This window comes from Trachemys scripta, chromosome 2 (assembly GCF_013100865.1).
Source record: "Trachemys scripta elegans isolate TJP31775 chromosome 2, CAS_Tse_1.0, whole genome shotgun sequence".
In the NCBI taxonomy this organism is placed as follows: Eukaryota; Metazoa; Chordata; order Testudines; family Emydidae; genus Trachemys; species Trachemys scripta.
Window position 1 is genome coordinate 126,287,695 of NC_048299.1, and position 19,361 is coordinate 126,307,055.

Here is a 19,361-nt window from a genome sequence, read left to right on the forward strand (position 1 = left end):
CTGTACATTCCCCCACATGGGAGATTAGTGAACAGTATCACCAAAGATGAATGGCAGGCTCAGGAGTTCTATAATTAAATAAATATTGCAGAACTACCTGCTCAAACCTAGCTTCTAAACAGAAGGCCAGGTTTAATTAATTGTGCTTAGTGAAGGTGTAAGACAAACTCCAAGCGGCTGCTCTGCAAATCTCCCTGCTTTAAATATGCCAGGAAGCAGTACCTGTAGTCATGGTCCGAGTTAGTTCATTGTATTTCTAACTATTATCAGTAATTGATTTTTCCTAACTGCATGGTATTCCCATTTAAAATAATCACTGGAACAAACTCCCAGGCTATTGAAATAGCACTTTTTTTTTAAAATAAGTGTAATTATTACACCAAGATCATTGTTGTTTTAATCTGAAATTATTCTTTCATGTGCTATACAGAGTAGTAAATCCACAGTATTTTATTTGTAAGATTATATAAAAACAGTTCAAATACATGGCTGAGATGTGCATCCTCAGAAATGCTCTCACAGGGTCTGAATCCAAACAGTACTTGGGTGTAGATAAGGTGGTTCTATGGAATTTCACAGTCTCAGACACATCTTTTGTGTGTAGTTCAGCAAAGGAAACATATAGATGATAAGCAGGCCTGCAGTGTTTAGTGAGGCTGTATGAAGGACTTGTCTATTATATTTTGTAGATTGAGGTTAAAAGAAAACTCTTTGATATGTAGAATTTCATGGTTATTCTGACACTCTGATCTGAGCATCAGGAGCTGTCAAGATGCTGGCAGCAGAATTGCTTTTAAAACCTCAGATTAGCAAAGGTTTTAGCAGACAAATGAATTCAGCACACTGCAGTTCATTTGCTTTTTGAAACATAAGATGTACATCTTTGCAAAGATAGCATCCCGCTCAAGGGTTTTTTTAGATGGACAACCTTGAAATAGTATAGGGAGGGAGCTGTACTTTCAGCTTAGCAATATTGAGAAGCAGCTACAAACTACCCAATTTGACATGCAAATCACAGGTTTGAAAAATGGCCAGCATGCCTCTGTAACTTGCTTGCCCATCTCTCAGCATCTCTTCCAGCCAAAGCATTTCTTTTCAGAGACAACATGCCTGTTGTCTAGAATTGTAAATTCATCACAGCCTAAAACAGATTATATCTAAAAGATGGTAGAGGGTTTTAAATATACATTTATAAATTCTAAGAGGGGAAGAAGAAGTGGGCTGTAGTCCACGAAAGCTTATGCTCTAATAAATTTGTTAGTCTCTAAGGTGCCACAAGTACTCCTGTTCTTCTTTTTTTGAAGATTGAGTCGGTGGGTGCAGTGGGGCAGTGAAGAAAGGATGGGGGTAGGGTTGCTGGGCATCCGGTTTTTGACGGAACGCCTGGCAAAAAGGGACCAGTGCCGACCAGGCTAGTAAAAGTCAGCCCAGTCGGCGGTGCAGCAGGGGCCCGGGGCTAAGGTAGGCTCTGCATGCTGCCCCTGCCCTGAGGGCCAGCTCCGCAGCTCCTATTGGCCAGGAACCGCGACTAATGGGAGCTGCGGGGGTGGTACCTGCATGCGCGAGGGTGGTACCCAGAGCCTCCCTGGCCGCCCATGCACCTAGGGGCTGCAGGGACCTGGCAGCCGCATCCCGGGAGCCATGGAAAGCGCCGCCTGGACCCCGCACCCCAACCCCCTGCCCCAGCCCAGAGTCCCCTCCAGCATCCAAACTCCCTCCCAGAGCCTGCACTGCCCCAACACCCTGCCCCAGCCCCTTCCTGCACCGCAAACCCCTCACACCCAGCCCCATCCCGGAGCCCACACCTCGAGCCAGAGCCCTCACCCCCTCCTGCACTCTGAACCCCTTGGCCCCAGCCCAAAGCCCGTACCCCCAGCCCAGAGCCCATACCCTCCCACCCCAACCTTCTGCCCCAGCTCAGAGCCCCTCTTCCTCACCTCAACCCCCTGCCCCAGCCCAGTGAAAGCGAGTGAGGGTGGGGGAGAGTGACCAATGGACGGAGGGTGGGATGGAGTGTGCAGGGATGGGGTCTTGGAGATGGGCTTCAGAGGAGCGGCAGGACGGGGTGTTTGGTTTTGTGCGATTAGAAAGTTGGCAACCCTAGATGGGAGATTGAGGGAGATGAAGGTAATAAAAGAATGACAAAAAGAGTGGGGAAGAAATGTGAAAATGGTAATGAAGGAGAGATTGTTGTGAAAGGAAAAAAGGAAGTGGGATGAGAGGATAAAAAAATATGGGGAAGAGAAGAAAAAAATAGTTGGAGGAAGAAAAACAATGCAAAAACAGAAGGAAAGAATACTACATAGAATAAAAGGAAAGAAAGTAATGAATGAATAAAAAATGGAAACAGAAGGGGAAAAAGGGAGGAAGATACAGTACAGTAACTTTTATTTCATAAAGGTTAATTCAACAAAAACATAAAGTAATAATAATACAACTAAAAACTCAGGGTCAGGATGCACAATATTGCTGCTGCTGGATAGCAATTGCTCTAGCCAGACGTGAATGATAACAGGTGCTGTTATTCAGTGGGAATCCTTATTTGCTCACTCTTTCAAAACATCTGCTGGATGCCAGTGTGTTATATGGACCAACTACCTATCAATCTCTAACACAGTTATGTAGTAATTGTGGAGTACAGAATTGCACATTAGAATAATTCCTTTACATTAATGAGGATGTAAAGACCAATCATACAAAGTATTGAGAACGTTACGGAAGGAGCTGAGCAGCCTCTATTCTGCGGATCTGTCAGGAGGCACTCGATATCTTACAGGACTGGACTCTACATTCGCAGGCACAAATCAATGTTTCAACTATGATGTTTCAAAACAGATTCTCTCCTTTTTTTCTTCTTGATATTACACACATTTTCAGGACAGTGAGTGAGTGACATCATCATAGGTGCTGGAACTAAGGGTGCAGGGGGTGCTGCCACACCCCCTGGCTTGAAGTGGTTTCCATCATATACAGGGCTTAGAGTTTGGTTCAATGGATCTCAGCACCCCCACTATACAAATTGTTCCAGCACCTCTGGACATCATGCCTACTTATATGCAGAAATAACAATGAGGCAGCCATAATCCAGTGGTTAGGGCCCCGAACTAGAAGTCAGGAGACCTAAATGATGTGTATTCTTGGGGAAAGTCATTCCACCTTCCTGTCTCAGTCCCCACATCTGTAAAATGGAGATAATGATATTTACCTTCCTTGTAAAGCATGGATGGAAAATAATAATTTCTAAATAAAGATAGCCTGGGGAGCCTTTGCATATAGTGTACTGAATTTACATGCTGCTGCTGACATTATTATTTATTATTATTGTAGTACAGCAGTGCCTAGAAGCCCCAACCAAATCCATTGTACCAGCCACATTCAAACCAAATAGAAAAGACATTCTAGTGGACTACCCAGACCAGGCATAAAGTGAGTCACAGAGCATGTTTTGAGGGCACTGATACACGTCACAGAAAATATGCTTGGCATATGTACGAGTTAAGCTATGATTGATTACTTATACGGTATAGACACTCCTCTATTTACATAAGAATGGCCATACTGGGTCAGACCAAAGGTCCATCTAGCCCAGTGTTCTGTCTTCTGATAGTGGCCAATGCCAGGTGCTTCAGAGGGAATGAACAGAATAGGTAATCATCAAGTGATCCATTTCCTGTTGTCCATTCCCACCATCCCTGCCACCCTGGCTAGTAACCATTGATGGACCTATCCTCCATGAATTTATCTAGTTTATTTTTTGAACCCTCTTATAGTCTTGGCCTTCACAATATCCTCTGACAAAGAGGTCCACAGGTTGACTGTGTGTTGTGTGAAAAAATACTTCATTTTTTGTTTTAAACCTGCTGCCTGCATTTGGTGACTCCTAGTTCTTGTGTTATGAGTAGGAGTAAATAACATTTCCGTATTTACTTTCTCTACACCCATCATGATTTTATATACTTCTATCATATCCCCCCTTATTCGTCTCTTTTCCAAGCTAAAAAGTCCCAGACTTTTTAATTTCTCCTCATATGGAAGCTGTTCTATACCCCTAATCATTTTTGTTCCCTTTTCAAAACCTTTTCCAATTCCAATATACCTTTTTTGAGATGTGGCAACTACATTTGCACACAGTATTCAATATATGGGCATACAATGGTGTGACGTTCCCCTGGTGTTATCTGGACTGGTGATCTGCTAGGTCACTCTAATCCTTGACTCTGGGAGCCAGACTTTCCCTGCTCTGCTGTGAGAGCCCCCACTCCTGAGCTGTTCATGCACAGCCTCTGGCATGTAAGCTGCTCCTTGGATTGTGCAACCAAATGACACTAGCCAATATACCCGGTCCCAGACACAACCCTAGGAACCTCCGTCTTGCAGTGTCCAGTTATGCCTGCTGGATGCTGCAAGCTTATATAAGTTCATCAATTTAACAAAGAAATTGATATGTACCAGGTTTGTTATCCCAAGGGGAGTCTCTGAAACGCTTTAAATCAAATGCACTGCTTCAAGTAGAATAAACAAATTTATTAACTACAAAGATAGATTATAAGTGATTATAAGTCGAAGCATAACAAGTCAGATTTGGTAAAATGAAATAAAAGCAAAACACATTCGAAGCTGAGCTTAAGACTTTCAGTGTCCTTACAAACTTAGATGCTTCTCACCACAGGCTGGCTGGTTGGTCGTCAGCCAGGCTTTCCCCTTTGATCAGCGCTTCAGTCGCTTGGTGTGGTGTCTGTAGATGTAGGTGGATGAGAGAGGAAGAGCATGGCAAACGTCTCTCCCTTTTATCATGTCCTTTCTTCCCTCTTGGCTTTGCCCCCCTCCCTTCAGAGTCAGGTGAGAATTACCTCATCACAGTTCCAAATTGATCAAAGGAAGAGGGGGGTGACTCCTTCGAGAGTCCAATAGATTCTTTTGTTGCTGCCCAGGCCAGCGGCCTTTGTTCCTGTGAGGCTGGGCTGGGTTTGTCCTATACCTGCCCTGATGAGGTGTGAACTGCCTCTCTGCTCTTGGAGAGTTTTTGCCTGGGCTTATTTTAAGCCATGAGGATACATTGTCAGCCTCATAATTACATACGTGAAATTATAACCTATAACATTACTGTAACAACAATGCTCAGTGCATCATGAGCCTTCTGAAGACACCTGACATGACAAACTTTGCATTGGATACCACACAATCATTTTACAAGGATGAACATGGGGGTGCTGGGTGTTCCCCTGAGGTACAGAGCATCACACATAGAGAATATCATATTACCTCTATATAAATCTATCTTATTATATATCCCTCTCTTAAAGATTCCCAACATTCTGTTAGCTTTTTTGACTGCTGCTGCACATTGAGTGGATGTTTTCAGAGAACAATCCACAATGACTCCAATATCTCTTACTTGAGTGGTAACAGCCAATTTAGACCCCATCACTTTATATGTATAGTTGGGATTATGTTTTCCAATGTGCATTACTTTGCATTTATCCACATTGAATTTCATCTGCCATTTTCTTTCCCAGTCACCCAGTTTTGTGAGATCCCCTTGTAATTCTTCGCAGTCTGCTTTGGACTTAACTATTTTGAGTAATTTTGTATAATCTGCAAATTTTGTCACCTCACTGTTTACCCCTTTTTCCAGATCGTTCATCTATGTGTCTGAGAATTCTGCTCTTTACTATAGTTTCAAACAGATTGTCTGGTACCGAAGTCAGGCTTACCAGCCTGTAATTGCTGGGATCACTTCTGGAGCCTTTTAAAAAATGGTGTCATATTAGCTTTCCACCAGTCATCTGGTACAGAAGCTGGTGCCGGTGCCTTTCCCTGGCATGTCCCACTCAGCCAGACTCCCACCTTAGCAGAAATCAGGGGAGAGGGACTCGTGACACCACATGCCCCTTCCCCCACGCAGGACAAAGAACTGCATACCATATGCTGAGCACAGTATTCTTGGTAGGAGGTACACCAAGCATACAGACCAACAAACTCTTTGATGTTGGAAAATATTTTCTCCCCATTCTGCAGCTTCCTAGTGCCATACTTCCTCATTCGCAATCCCCTTTCACACCTTCTAAGTGCTGTGACTGTCTCCCACTCCCACTAAACTACTGTATGTATAGCAGCCCAAGGTTACTGCCACTATGGATCAGACTTTACATCTGTCATTAATAGTTAGCAATAGCATGCAATTCAAATATAACCATGGTAACTTCTTAGCGCTTCATGAAGCTTTTGTAGCAAACCTGAAATCACACAATACGCAGGTTTCAGGTTAGGTACAAACTCTAGCGTTCACCTAGGTTCACTGAAACACTGGTGAATGTTTCGAGAGAACGTGGACCAAATTCATGGCTTTGTATCAAAACCATATGACAGGTTGAACTCAAAATAAGGTGAAATTTGGCATTTATGACTGTTTTATTTTGAGTTTGTGTTTCTTTGAACCCGAAATTTGAAGCAAACCTCAGAGTACATAAACCCCAGTGGATTGAAATTGAAGAGGTTTGCATGAATCCTTGTGATATTGAACAGCTGAGTTCCACACAGCTCTGCTTAATTTTCTTTGTTACTTTGCTGCAATTTTTTTGTCTTCACTTGAAGTTAGATCCAATTCTCTGGGGAGCTTTGACTATGATTTCCTCCACCCTACTCCCCATCTGTGTCAAATAGCCCAATCTGTAGTTATATCTTTGGTAACATAAAGAAGAGCATCTTTAACCGTAATTAACATAGAGTTTTTTTTAAAAAAATCATTTATTTGTATATAATGCTGATGTTTTAAATGTCCTCACTATTCTGATGTTCTCTAGACATCCCTGGTTGAAAAAAAGTGTTTCTGCTACATTGAGGCCTTCAGACTAGGCAGAGGGATACTTACCCATCAAGAGGAACTGAGCATTCTGGGGCCAGTCCTGCAAACCTTCTTTGCACAGAGATTCCATTAGTGTTAATTGTCTTCATTGTCTTATTTGTGACTTGATTCTGCTCCCATTGAAGTCAATAGGAGTTTTGCCATTGAGTGCAACATGAGCAGAATTGGGGCATTTGTTCATGTTATGGGCCCAGTTGAAAGTGAATGTAAATCGTTGCCACTCTAATTTGGAATTTTTTTCACCTAGTTTGCACTCGTTTTGTACTGCACTAAGTGATGACACTTAGGTGCAGGGCCACTATGCATTTGGGCTTCAATTTCTTTGATTCTTGCACAGTTTAAACTCCTGTTTTAGGTTGTCTATGAAATCGCTTGAGTTTCAAGGAAGTTTCCAGCTAAACAAATAGATTGGTGGGATTTGGCAAATCTCAGAGAAGGGTGAGACCGAAAACATCGTTAACACTATGACTACAGATACATCTAAAATCATTTAACTGGCAAAATATTCGCTTTTCCTGCCTTCCAGAAGAAGTGTAGGATTGTGTTGGTGCAAACAACTGCTGATGAAAACTGCACCAGATGTGCTGCAACAAATTTATTTTAAAAATTGCTCTGTCTGAATTAAAATCTGCTTCAGTAACATTTCTGGATATACTTGACAGCCATGCATTGCAGAATATCCAACTGGACTGCCGAGTGAGATGACAGAACATTTTTTACAGCTCACAGTAGTTAAGTTGTGATTGTTCCAGCTGCCTGACAGACTGCATTATTATACAAACTATCAAACCATCATAAAATAAATGACAAGTGAAGGGAAAACTGTTTTGAATAAGTCATAATGGCACTAGATGTTTGTCATTTTCTGTTAGTCCAGTTATAAAGGCTTGATGTTTTAATTGGTCTTCAGGCTGTTAGCTCCTTAACACTTATTATTTTAGCCAGTGATAGTCTTCCAGTGCTCTGCATATCCCTGCTGACACCAGTGACACTGGCACACAAACCAAAGGAAATGAAAGGCAGCAATGGCCATTTTTGGAGAGTAAAACTTGACAGCAGAACATCAGTCACATTGATTTTACTGTGAAGCCAGTAAAGCAGCCCCACTGGCCTATTGCTAATAAGTGGCCTAGTGCCTCTCCACAGCCAGGCAAGGAAAGAAATGGTGAAAAAGAGCAAAAAAAGAACACAAATAATCCCTTTGTCTAATATCAACTCACCCAAAGTTCTCTTGAGATTTTCAGCTCTGACTGCCTAGTGCAACCAGACATTAATCAAACTCCATGGTTTTAGAGAAAAGGACCCAGCTGTCTGCCTATCTCCAGGGCAGTATCTTGTCCAGTTCTTTAAAAATATGTATGTACAATTAAGAACTTCACACTTGCATCAGACCTTCCATTTTCAAAGGGTTTTAGGGGTGAGTTTGGTTTTTCCACAAGCCCTGTATATGGGGCAGGATGTCTTTGCACTGCCCTAATAGTAGCCCCTGATGCATTCTGTGTTTTGGCTTCCCCCATTCCAGCCCTATAACTGGCACAGCCTACATCCCGTAGTGCCGCTATGCTGGCCGGCACATTGGAGGTGGTGGAACCACACAGCTCCACCCATTCCCTATCCCTTCCCACCAATATGAACTGGGGGACACATAGTAGCCCCACTTACTATGACATGCCACAATATGGTCCTTAGCTATTCCCCACAACAACCCCCGAGGTGGGAGTGTTATGTACATCAGTTTTTATAGAGGGGAAAGCCATATTCAGAGTCAATGTCAGAGGTGGGATTAGAACCCAGGAATTCCAGGCTCCTCTTCCCATGCTCCTGTCAGACCATCAAGACACTTTAAGAGTAAATGCTAATGACTGCAGCATGTGAAAAGGGATGTGAGAATGGCATAGTATTAAGTAGCCATGGCTTGCATATTTGGTAGCTGGTAGTGATCAATTAAAAGTTTCAAGCAGTCTAAACCTAAGAGTGATTCTTAACTCTAATATTTTTCTGTAGTGATAATTCTTCTCTCCCTTGTTTTATCCTTCTACAGGGCATATAACCATTACAAACTACTTGTTGAACTATTTTCCTGGTCTTGATATTGAGAAGAGGAATGTATTTGGATTCACAGCACTGATGAAATCTGCAATGCAAGGCCGAACTGAATGTGTCAGAGCCTTAATGTTGGCAGGTATGTGAAATTATTTGCTTCATCAGTACTTCTTGCTCTGAATAAGATAGCAGTAACTCAATGAAAAGCTGGCCTTTCCAGTATTTACTTTATTGAGAGGCATGGTGGAGCTATTGATATAAATGAAAACAATTTCTGAATGTCTTGTAAATAGAGACATGAAGCAGTTTTATTTATTTATTATTATTATTATTATTATTATTGTTACAATAGTACTTTACAGTGCTGTTGAATTTCCATCTGAGCATCTCAACGGGAATTACAAGCATTCATTGGTTTAGACTTGCATCATCCATGAGAAGTAGATAAGTAGTATTATCTGCAGTTTTTCAGATGGGGAAACTGAGGCATGGAAGGTTAAATGACTTGTTCAAGGTCACACCGCATATTTGAGGCAAACTAAGGAACAAAACACAGATCTCCTTTGGCCATGCTTTACCAACAGTCTATCTATTCTTACAATATTAGAAGAGTAGAGTACAGTAATTTTTTTCTTTTTAATCTTGGTAAAATATGGGACCAGATACATTGCTACAAAGTTGGGCCTGAAAGATTTGAAAAACTTGGGATGATTTTTGACTTTATAAGAAAACCTAGAAGTTTTGATGTGATATTGAGTTTCATTACAAACATTTCACACAGCTCAAATACTATGAATATGATACAATATTAAAATACGATCTGATAACTATGTGTCCGGAATTATAAAGCCACCTAATGTTAAATAATAAGACGCGATAAGCTGTGTATGGTACTTAGATATAACTCCTTCTTAGGGTATGTCTACACAGCAAAGAAGAATCCACAGCTGGCCTGTGCTAGCCAACTTCGGCTCGTGGAACTAGGGCTGTGGGGCTGTTTCATTGCCATGTAGACTTCCAATTTGGGCTGGAGCCCAGGGTCTGGGATCCTCTATCCCTCAGAGTCCTAGAGCCTGGGCTCCAGCCTGAGCCTGGAAGCTTACACAACAATGAAACAGCCCCATAGCCCGAGTCCTATGAACCTGAGTCTACAGCTGGCGCGTGTAGACTGTGTAGACCAGTGGTGGACAACCTGCGGCCCATGGGCCGCACGCAGCCATCAGGGCAATCTGCTGGTGGGCCGCAAGACAGTTTGTTTACATTGACCGTCCACAGGAATGGCTGTCCGCAGCTCCCAGTGGCCGCAGTTCACCGTTCCGGCTAATGGTAGCTGCGGGAAGCGACGGCCAGCACGTCTCTGCAGCCCGCGCCGCTTCCCGCAGCTCCCATTGGCCGGGAATGGTGAACTGCGGCCACTGGGAGCTGCGGGCAGCCATGGCTACGGATGGTCAATGTAAACAAACTGTCTCACAGCCTGTCAGCAGATTGACCTGACGGGCCGCATGCAGCCCGCAGGCCACATGTTGCCCACCACTTGTGTAGACATTCTCTTATGTGGCATTGTTGCTCTGTGAGCAATCATTATACAGTGGATCATGTAAAAAACTAAATAAAATAAAAACCCTGCATCCCTTGTATGTCTGAGTACATATAACCTTGTGCCATTAAGCATAATTTAGAATGTTTGGCATGTTCTTTTGTGAAGGCTAGGGCTCTATAATGTGTATTTCAGAGAAGGAGGAAGCACTTTCCTTGATTATCCTATTAAACTGACACCAAGTCATGAGAAAGGAAAATATATTGTTATAGCCACTTAATTACAAAGAGCAAATTGGAATAACTGCATTCTGCATGGATTTTGAAATGTGATTTATTTATTACAAGACTCATTTACTATTATTATTGTGGTATGGCAGCACTGCTATAGTTAAGCTTGCACCATGACATCTATTTAAAGGTGGACCTTTTTAAGTCCTCTAAAATCAACATGCTTAGTCAGATTTCTTTGAAATTTAGTGTGCCTCAAGAATATGCAGGTAGGGCTAATGACCCAAATTTGGGCTCATTTAAGCCCAGAGTTCCAGAAATATAAGCCTTGAAAAAAATACCCATTTTAAAGAAGAAAGTGTCTAGGTGGATTTTTTCCCACCGAGCTAAAGATCAAACTACTGATGTGGTGCAGGTCAAAATGATCTCAGTCTGTTGAGGTTTACCCAAGGTAGTACATGGCACTCACTAAATCTCTGGGGGACACAAATTGAGAACAGTATTTAAGAAAATGTACATTTTGAGAACTGTTCATGCTCCAATGCAGGCTAGACGGTTTCTATTCCCAACATTTTATATGCTTTAAAGTTCAGCTCCTGTAAGTGCTCTAAAATCCGAACATTTATTCAAATTGCTTTGAAATGTGGTGAAAGGGTGTGTCTCACAGGATCACTGAGTAGCATTAGTGATTCAAATTTGGGGTCATCTAACCTAGGGTTCCCGAATTACAGCCAATCCCCCCCCCCGAACCCAGTTTACTTCTGCTGCCTTGTACTGTTACAGTGAGAGGGTCTGACTGGATGAATCACAGACCTTTTGAGGGCTGTGAACTCACCCTTCAATTAAAATAACTAAGGATAAGTTAATCACAAGCCCGCACATAAGGGCTTGGCTATACTTGCGAGTTAGAGCGCATTAAAGCAGCCCTGGGCACCCTAACTCATGACCCGTCCACACTGGCAAGGCACTTAGAGCGCTCTGACTCCGTGGCTAGAGCGCTCCTGGTAATCCACCTCGGCGAGAAGCATAATGCTTGGTGCTCCTTGGGTGAAACGCCCGGACATCAGTGTGAATGAGGTGTTGCATTACTGCGCTCTGATTGGCCTCTGGACATCCCATAATCCCCTTAAGTCAAGTGGCCACTCTTGTCATTGTTTTGGAATCACTGCAGGAATGTGGCTATCAAAGCAAACCATTACTGTGGAATGCTGTGTGAGAGAGAGCGAGGCGGGGGGGCGGGAAGGGGAGATCTGCTGCTCTCTGAACTTACAAGACAGTATGCTGGCATGCTCTCAGCTCCCAAAAAACCCACACTCTCCCCCCCCACATACACACAACACACTCCCTGTCACACTCCACCCCACCCAACCCCATTTGAAAAGCATGTTGCAGCCACTTGCATGCTGGGATAGCTACCACAACGCACTGCTCTCTGTGGCTGCTGCACGTGCCGCAAATGTGGCCATGCCAGTGCGCTTGCAGCTGTCAGTGTGGACAGACTGCAGCGCTTTCCCTACTGCGCTCTACAAAGACTAGTTTAACTCAAAGCACTCTACATTTGCAAGTGTAGCCATGCCCTAAGACAAAAGGAGGTTTGAATTGATGGCTGGAGGTTGCTACAATTTGTGAGTTGGGTGGCAATTTCATTTTTTGGGGAAATGTAATCAAAGGATTTGGGGGGGGGAATTAAACATTGGTATACCTGCTGGGAGGAGAGATTTGGGGTGGAGGTGTGGGGGAGGGCGGTTTGGGGCTGCGGGAAGAGGAGGGGGGTTATGGGAAGGGGAAATAAATGGGGATGGATGGTAGGGGAGACAAGGTTGGGGACTTAGATGAGGGAGGCATGGCACCCTACAGCCCTGCTAGTGCACCCCAGCCCCTCTACCCCAATCCCCATGCACCCCCAGCTCTGCCAATTCACCCCAACCCTCTGAGCCCCAATCCCTTGCAGCCAAACCTTCCTGTAGCTTAATCCCCTCCAGCCCTGCCAGTGCACCCCAAGACTGCTATGACTAAGTGTTAGAAGAACATTCATTGAGAAATTGGAAGGTGCCTAGCTGACTGAAAAATATATGCTGTATGGCATAGAAATACTTTCTGTCAAACATAAAACTGTCAGTATTGTGGAGCAGAAACCCTGTCTGTGATTTCTCTTCCTGGCCCTGCCACAAACCCCACCCTCCAACCATTCAGCAACATGACCAGAAACGCCATTTCATTGTCATATAGTTGGCCTTCACTCCAGGTACTGCCTGTGAGCCAGGCTGTGGGAGGTGGGGCGGAATTAACAATAGAAATGTTTGTATGCCAGGGAGTGAAGACTTCAGGGAGATGAGTTCCCTGCTTGTGGTGGGGTGCCTGTGTACAGCATTGGAGAGGGGCCAAGTTGGAGGGGGAAATGTAGTGAATGGATCAGGGCCATGACTAGGGATGTGTGGTGAAGCAAGGCTGGTGGGGCCCAGCTAGTGTGTATGTATTTACATGGAGTGGGCTGGCTCAGTATGCAAGTCGCAGGACAGGATATGTACAACTGTCTAAATGACCACTAACTCCTACCAACACCATATGTTTTCCTGTTTAAAAAAAAAAAAACTGTGAAATTCAATGGCAAAGAACTATGTTAACACAGAGTTAAGGTTGCTTGGCAGTATGTCGTCATGCCCATGCTCTTTCAGCAGTGCCCCAATACACCCCATTAACACAAATAGCTTTACTCTGCCAGCCTCACAGTTGCGGAAATGTACAAATTCTTCACCTCCTTTTACAACCCAGTAAAGGAGTCACTCTCACCCGCCATGATTCCAGCTAACACTATTAAAGGACTTGCCACCTTCCCTCTACCCTCTTTGAGCAATGCCTCAATATGCACACACTCACACTGGTCCTTGGCACTATAAGATTCAGATCCTGGCACACAGTCACACACTTAGCAACTCCCCAGAAAGAACATTGCACATATACTCGTTAAGAACCCTTCACACCTTTGATAGCCCTTTACCCCGGGGGAACATCTACATTGCAGCTGTGTGATTCCCAGCTCATGTAGACTTCAAGCTAATGCACTAAAAACATCCATGTAGCTGGGGTTGCACGGGCAGTGGCTTGGGCTAGCCGCGTGGTCCCCCTGAATACATGCTGGGCAGATAGCCCAAGTCACTGCCTGTGCTGCCCCGGCTACACTGATATGTTTAGCATGCTAGCTTGAGCAGAGGTACCATGGGTACATCTATACCAACTGGGAATCACAGTACCACCTCAAATGTAGATATACCATATGTCATGCTGTCTGGGGTAGCTCAACACTGAGAGTACCAACTTCAGGGCAGACCCCCCAAACTGGTGGCATGGTCTATAATTAGATTTCACCGAGCCAGTACCAAATTTGAACTCCTGGATCACTATAACAGTCTTACCATGGAGTCACAGACAGTGCCCTTGGCCTTTCCAGTCTATCTTACCACTCAGGCAAGGACATTAGTGATAAATGGTCATTTTCACCAAAAATTCACACCATATTCAGGTTGCTTCCAGTCCCAAGAGACCAGTCACTTACCCCAGATCAATTGTTACCCTAGATCTTACACCAAAGACAAGGCTTGTAGCCAATCCTGTAATGAACTATCTAAAGGATTACTAAATAGGAAAAAGAAATGAGAGCTATTTACAGATTAAAGCAAGCAAACATGCACGCAAATGAGTTATTACCTATATCCTAAGAGTTACAGTGTTTTAGTGATCTGTCAATTCAAAGTGTCTTTCGGAGCATACCTAGGAGGTTAACCCTGGGAATCTCTGGCTTCAGTTTGGTGTCTCTAGTCCTCTCAGAGTTCAAACAGGAAAGAGATGGAAAATTTTCCTGTGACTTGTTAAGTAAGATAAAGCCTAACAGGGATATGTATCATATTGTTAATGCTGAAAATGTGCAGTATGCAGGATTAAGCTTATCTTGTGAATACAGTAGGGATACAAGAGTACAAGGGAAAGGTAATGATTTGGGTACCTTAGCTCTGCATTTCCATACTTTCCAACTGTTTAAGAATAGTTTTACAAGTAGCTTATGTTAAAGGACCATTGAAGTTTTCAAACATTTGAAAGCCAGGAAGCTTTAAGATCTTCCTCTGACCGACCCCTTCCCCTCCCCTCCCCCTTCCCCACACTTAAATTACTGAGATGTATTTACATCATTAAGTCCAGTGTTGTGAGGTTTTTAGACTGGCAATTTCAGCTATGCTTAGATGTAGTGCATTGTAAATCCTGAAGCTTGCTAGTCATGCTGAATAGTAAGCAAGTAAGTAATCAGAAAACAATTGTAAGAAATTTTGTGATGGCGTTCTTCAAAGCCATGGATTCCATGATTTTCCATGTTTGCTTTATTATCATGACTTTCCCTTTCCCCTCTGCCCCATAGGACTAAAGTGGTATCATTGCTTCAAAGGATGTTGTTGGTATGGTGACATGTCCCCTATGTGCACGTGTATATGTGAGTGAGAAAGAGTTTGCCACTAGACCCACTGCAGGACAGAAGGGTGAAGTTTCTGATGCCAGTGGAATTCCCCGTACAGAATACTGCAGATCAGTGACTCTCAACCTTTCCTGACTACTGTACCCCTTGCAGGAGTCTGATTTGTCTTGCGTACCCCCAAGTTTCACCTCACTTAAAAAATTCTTGCTTACAAAATCAGACATAAAAATACAAGTGTATAGGCAACCTATTACTGAAAAATTGCTTATTTTCTCATTTTATAATACCATTATAAAATAATGTAATTGGAATATAAATATTGTACTTACATTTCAGTATATAGAGCAGTATAAACAAGTCATTGTCTATATGGAATTTTAGTTTGTACTGACTTCGCTGGTGCTTTTTATGTGACCTGTTGTAAAACTAGGCAAATATTTAGATGACTTAATGTACCGCCTGGAAAACCTCTGTGTACCCCTGGTTGAAAACCACTGCCTGTAGATTATAGCCCAGTATGCCAATGTAAATGGGTGCCTGCCCTGTAGTGCCCACTGCTGGCCAAGTGTGGCTTTGCTGAGGGCTGCCTCAGTTTCCTCTTCACTCAGGCCCCTCAAAAAGTCCTCACAGTACAGATATTCATTCCCCTCCCCGGGGCCAATTTATTAAGTCCTGCACAAAGTTTTTCAAAATAGAACTTAAACCTACAAAGTCTTCATCCCAGGTTCAGATGGTCACAGCTCCTCCTCCCTGAGGGTCTGGCTTCCCTTCAGACTTCAAACACTCTTCTGCTCCAGTTCCAAGATGGGCACAGCCTTCCTCTCTGAGGGTCTGTTTTCCTCCCCTCCTAGCACCTGTTGTTTGGAGTATGGCCTTCTCCACAGGCTTTCCTGCTGGTGTCTTCCTGCAGGACTCAGGGCCCTGCAGCAGCCTTATGCCATGCTGTGTCTACAGCATCTGCCAACCTGTACCTGCAGCCGTCTCCCTCTTTATAAGGCCCAGGTGCCTTCCCTTAAGCCCAACTGGACAGCAAGTAATCATTCCATGTGCCCTGAACCCTGCTTCCTCTTAAAGGGATCTTTCGCCCTGTGACAGCCAACCTTATAATGAGGATGATCAAAGCACTATGGAGTAATTTCTGCTGTAAATCATGACCAGAAGGTATTTACTGTGTACATGTATTAGTGATATTATTAGTGTATTATTACCTGTGACACTGGCAATGCAAGAGTTCAGTACTGGAGACTAACCAAGTTTCCAACCTGCTTTAGTACTGGGTATAGAAGTCGCATCGGGGAAACTGAAGGGAAAAATGTGATGAATGATTGGAGGCCGATTTTCAGAGTGGCTGTTCTTTCTGAAAGTCGGGGTGTTCAGGTTGTGAACCAAAATACTGAGGCAGCCACAGTCACTAGTCACTTTGGAAAATCTTGGCCATAATGTTTAATCTTTAAAAAATGTGAATGTACTTTTTGGAATGTAAAATGAATGGTAACGCAGGTTAATTACCGTTCTGCAGTTACTTCCTTTGGGCTGCTACGCTGCCAAGGTCACAACTGATATCACTTCTTAGCAAGATAACCACCTCCAGCAGAAGACATGCAGAAATGCCAATTGTGATTAAAAATGGAGGGCCAGATAGTGCTACTCCAGTGAAACCATTGGAGCTGCTGCGGATTTATACTGGTATAACAGAGCAGAATCTGGACCTTAAATAATACATTTCATAGTGTATGGCCACAGGGCCAAACCCTGAAAGTGAAAGTGTTGCCTGGCTGAGAGCTTCAGAGTTGACCTTACTAGAGTTCTACTTACTCTAGCACTCTCATATTACTAAACTGAGCAAAATGGGTGCAGTTTTCCTTGAGAATTCCATTTAATTAAAGTCCTGATGCTGCTTTATTTAGTGGGGCCGGTATTTTTTAAAAGAGATGCAGATTTAACCAGAATTTTAGATCCTACTTCTTATTAACAGACTTGCATACATTGAGAAGAAACCCATAGTTGTTTGTCTATTCTGTCACTAATCAGATAGGATAAAGGAGCAATGCAGGAAATGTAAGACTTACAACTGGATTTTAATGAAAAAAAAATTCATAGTACCCTGGGCATTTTTATTCAGAGGTCTGAAATTCTGATTAATTGGAACTCTGATGCTTTGGCGGCCCAGCACAAACACGGCAGCAGTGATGTCAGTTTTGTGGATAACAATCTCTTGAGACATGAAACCTCATTAACTGAATATAATATTAATATCCCAAAGTGACACAGCTACTCAAATTAGTTGCTTGAAAAACAGGATTCGGGACATGATTTAATCTGAAGAAAATGAGGACTAAGGGCAATGCACACATTTTCTAAAAGAAGACTCGTTAGACCAGCCTTAAATCTGAATGACAAATAGTTCAATAAGACTGCCATAACCTTTGAAAAAGGGCTTGAATATTGATGTCTGATCCAATTGGTAAAGTCCCTAGAAATTTTGTTGAATGAGGAATTTGTTTAGGAATGTTTCTGGATTTGCAAAGTAAGTCAGTAGCATCTTAAAAAGATCTTGTGTCAAACAAGATTTCATTAGATGAGACATAAAATCAGCATTGAGTATGCTGCTAAAAGATTTGGATTTCTGTATTTGGTAGATTTCTTTTGTGAGGTATAGCTCCAAAAAGAGCTGGGAATGTGTCAATTTGTATTGATAGAACCAGAAATCATAGAAGAGGCAGCACGAATGGTGAGCTCAATGGACCCTTGTAAATGGTCTCTGATCAGTTTGGACAAATGTATCTGAGTAAGAAGAAACAGTGTATTTGACTGTGGTTTCGAGACAGAGCACAGCTCTTCCATGATTCTACATCTGGAATATATCTGGAGGCAAACACATTTGGGTTTGTGTTGCCTGTTTGCAAACAAATCCAAGTGGAGATGGCCTCACAAATTGGTTAACCTGTTGTGACGGAGCAGGGAGCAGGGCAGATTTGACCTGGAAATGTTGCAGGGGGATTGCAGTNCTCAGGAAGAGGGGTGCAGGGCCCTGACTCCCCCACACTCCGCAACACCTGTTTAATCATATATCAGAAATAGCCACCTCCCCTAGCATCTGGTCTGGCTGGACGATCTGCCCTGGAATTGTTGATGTTTTGGTTTTTTGTGTGTGTGTGTGGTTTTGGGGGTGGAGGGGAAGTGTGCGTGGGAGGTTGGCCATCAGCAAACTTGATCTGAAAATGCAGGGCCAGTTTAAACACATTCAGAATCCACAGTACATGGTTGGGGGCCCTGTCCTATGTAATAAATCATTCCCACCCTAGGCTTACTATTAAAATGTATGTTGTATGAACACAACAAACAAACAACTCCCATGCAATTTCCTATACTCCTAGAGAGACCTACGTAAGTTGGAGAGGAGAAGGAGTGCAGGCACAGGTGGGGTTGAGGAAAGGTTGGGGGTCCAGGGACAATCAGGTTAAGGGGACAGGCTGAGAGGGGGAAAGATGAAGGAAGAGGAGGCTGGTGTAGGGGAAGAGAATAGGGGCTCAGAGACAGACAGGCTGATGGGGAGATGAAGAGTAGACCGGGGCCAAACATCATGGCCTCTACTCTATCATATTCTTGTTGACCTCTTATTACTGTTAACCAGATTCTTTTTGAAATCCTGTCCTCTGTTAGCTTTCAAAATATTGTCCTTACCCTGCTTCTGCTCCTGCTTCTCTGACTGCTTCTGCGGTGTCTTATTTGGTGGGTCCTCCTCTTCCTTCCCTCTCCTTCTTTTGGTGGGGTCCCACAGAGTTCCATTTTCACCCCCTCCCCTTCTTGCTCTGTACCCTGTCTCTGATGATCTTCTCTGCAACCATGGCTTTAGCTATTACCTTTATATAGATTCCTCAGAGATCTACTTCTGTTTGCAACCTGTCTCCCTCCATCCTAACCACATCTTGGCCTATCTTTCTGACGTCTCCTTGTGGGGTCTGGCCATCAGCTGAAACTTAACATGGCTAAAATTGAGCTTCTGATCTATCACCCGCTTTCTCCCTTCTCCCTTCTTTATCTATCACAGTGAACAGCACCATCTTCCTCCTTGTCACTCAGGGTATGTCTACACCAGAAATGCTCCAGTGGCACAACTGCACCTGCACTGCTGTAGTGTAGACATTTACTACAGAGACAGAAGGGGTTCTTCCATTGCTATATGTCTCTTTACTCAGTAGTGACTGGTCCAGATATAGGAAA

At 43.4% G+C, this 19,361-nt stretch overlaps 1 protein-coding gene across 1 annotated transcript in view; it reads left to right on the forward strand.

The window, feature by feature from the left end:
* Positions 1-19,361, forward strand: part of ANKRD33B (ankyrin repeat domain 33B) — an 87,355-nt gene that overhangs the window by 64,820 nt on the left and 3,174 nt on the right. The window contains exon 3 of the mRNA XM_034761538.1: positions 8,907-9,047. Coding sequence (XP_034617429.1) covers positions 8,907-9,047 — 141 coding nt within the window. The remainder of the gene's footprint in view (positions 1-8,906; positions 9,048-19,361) is intronic.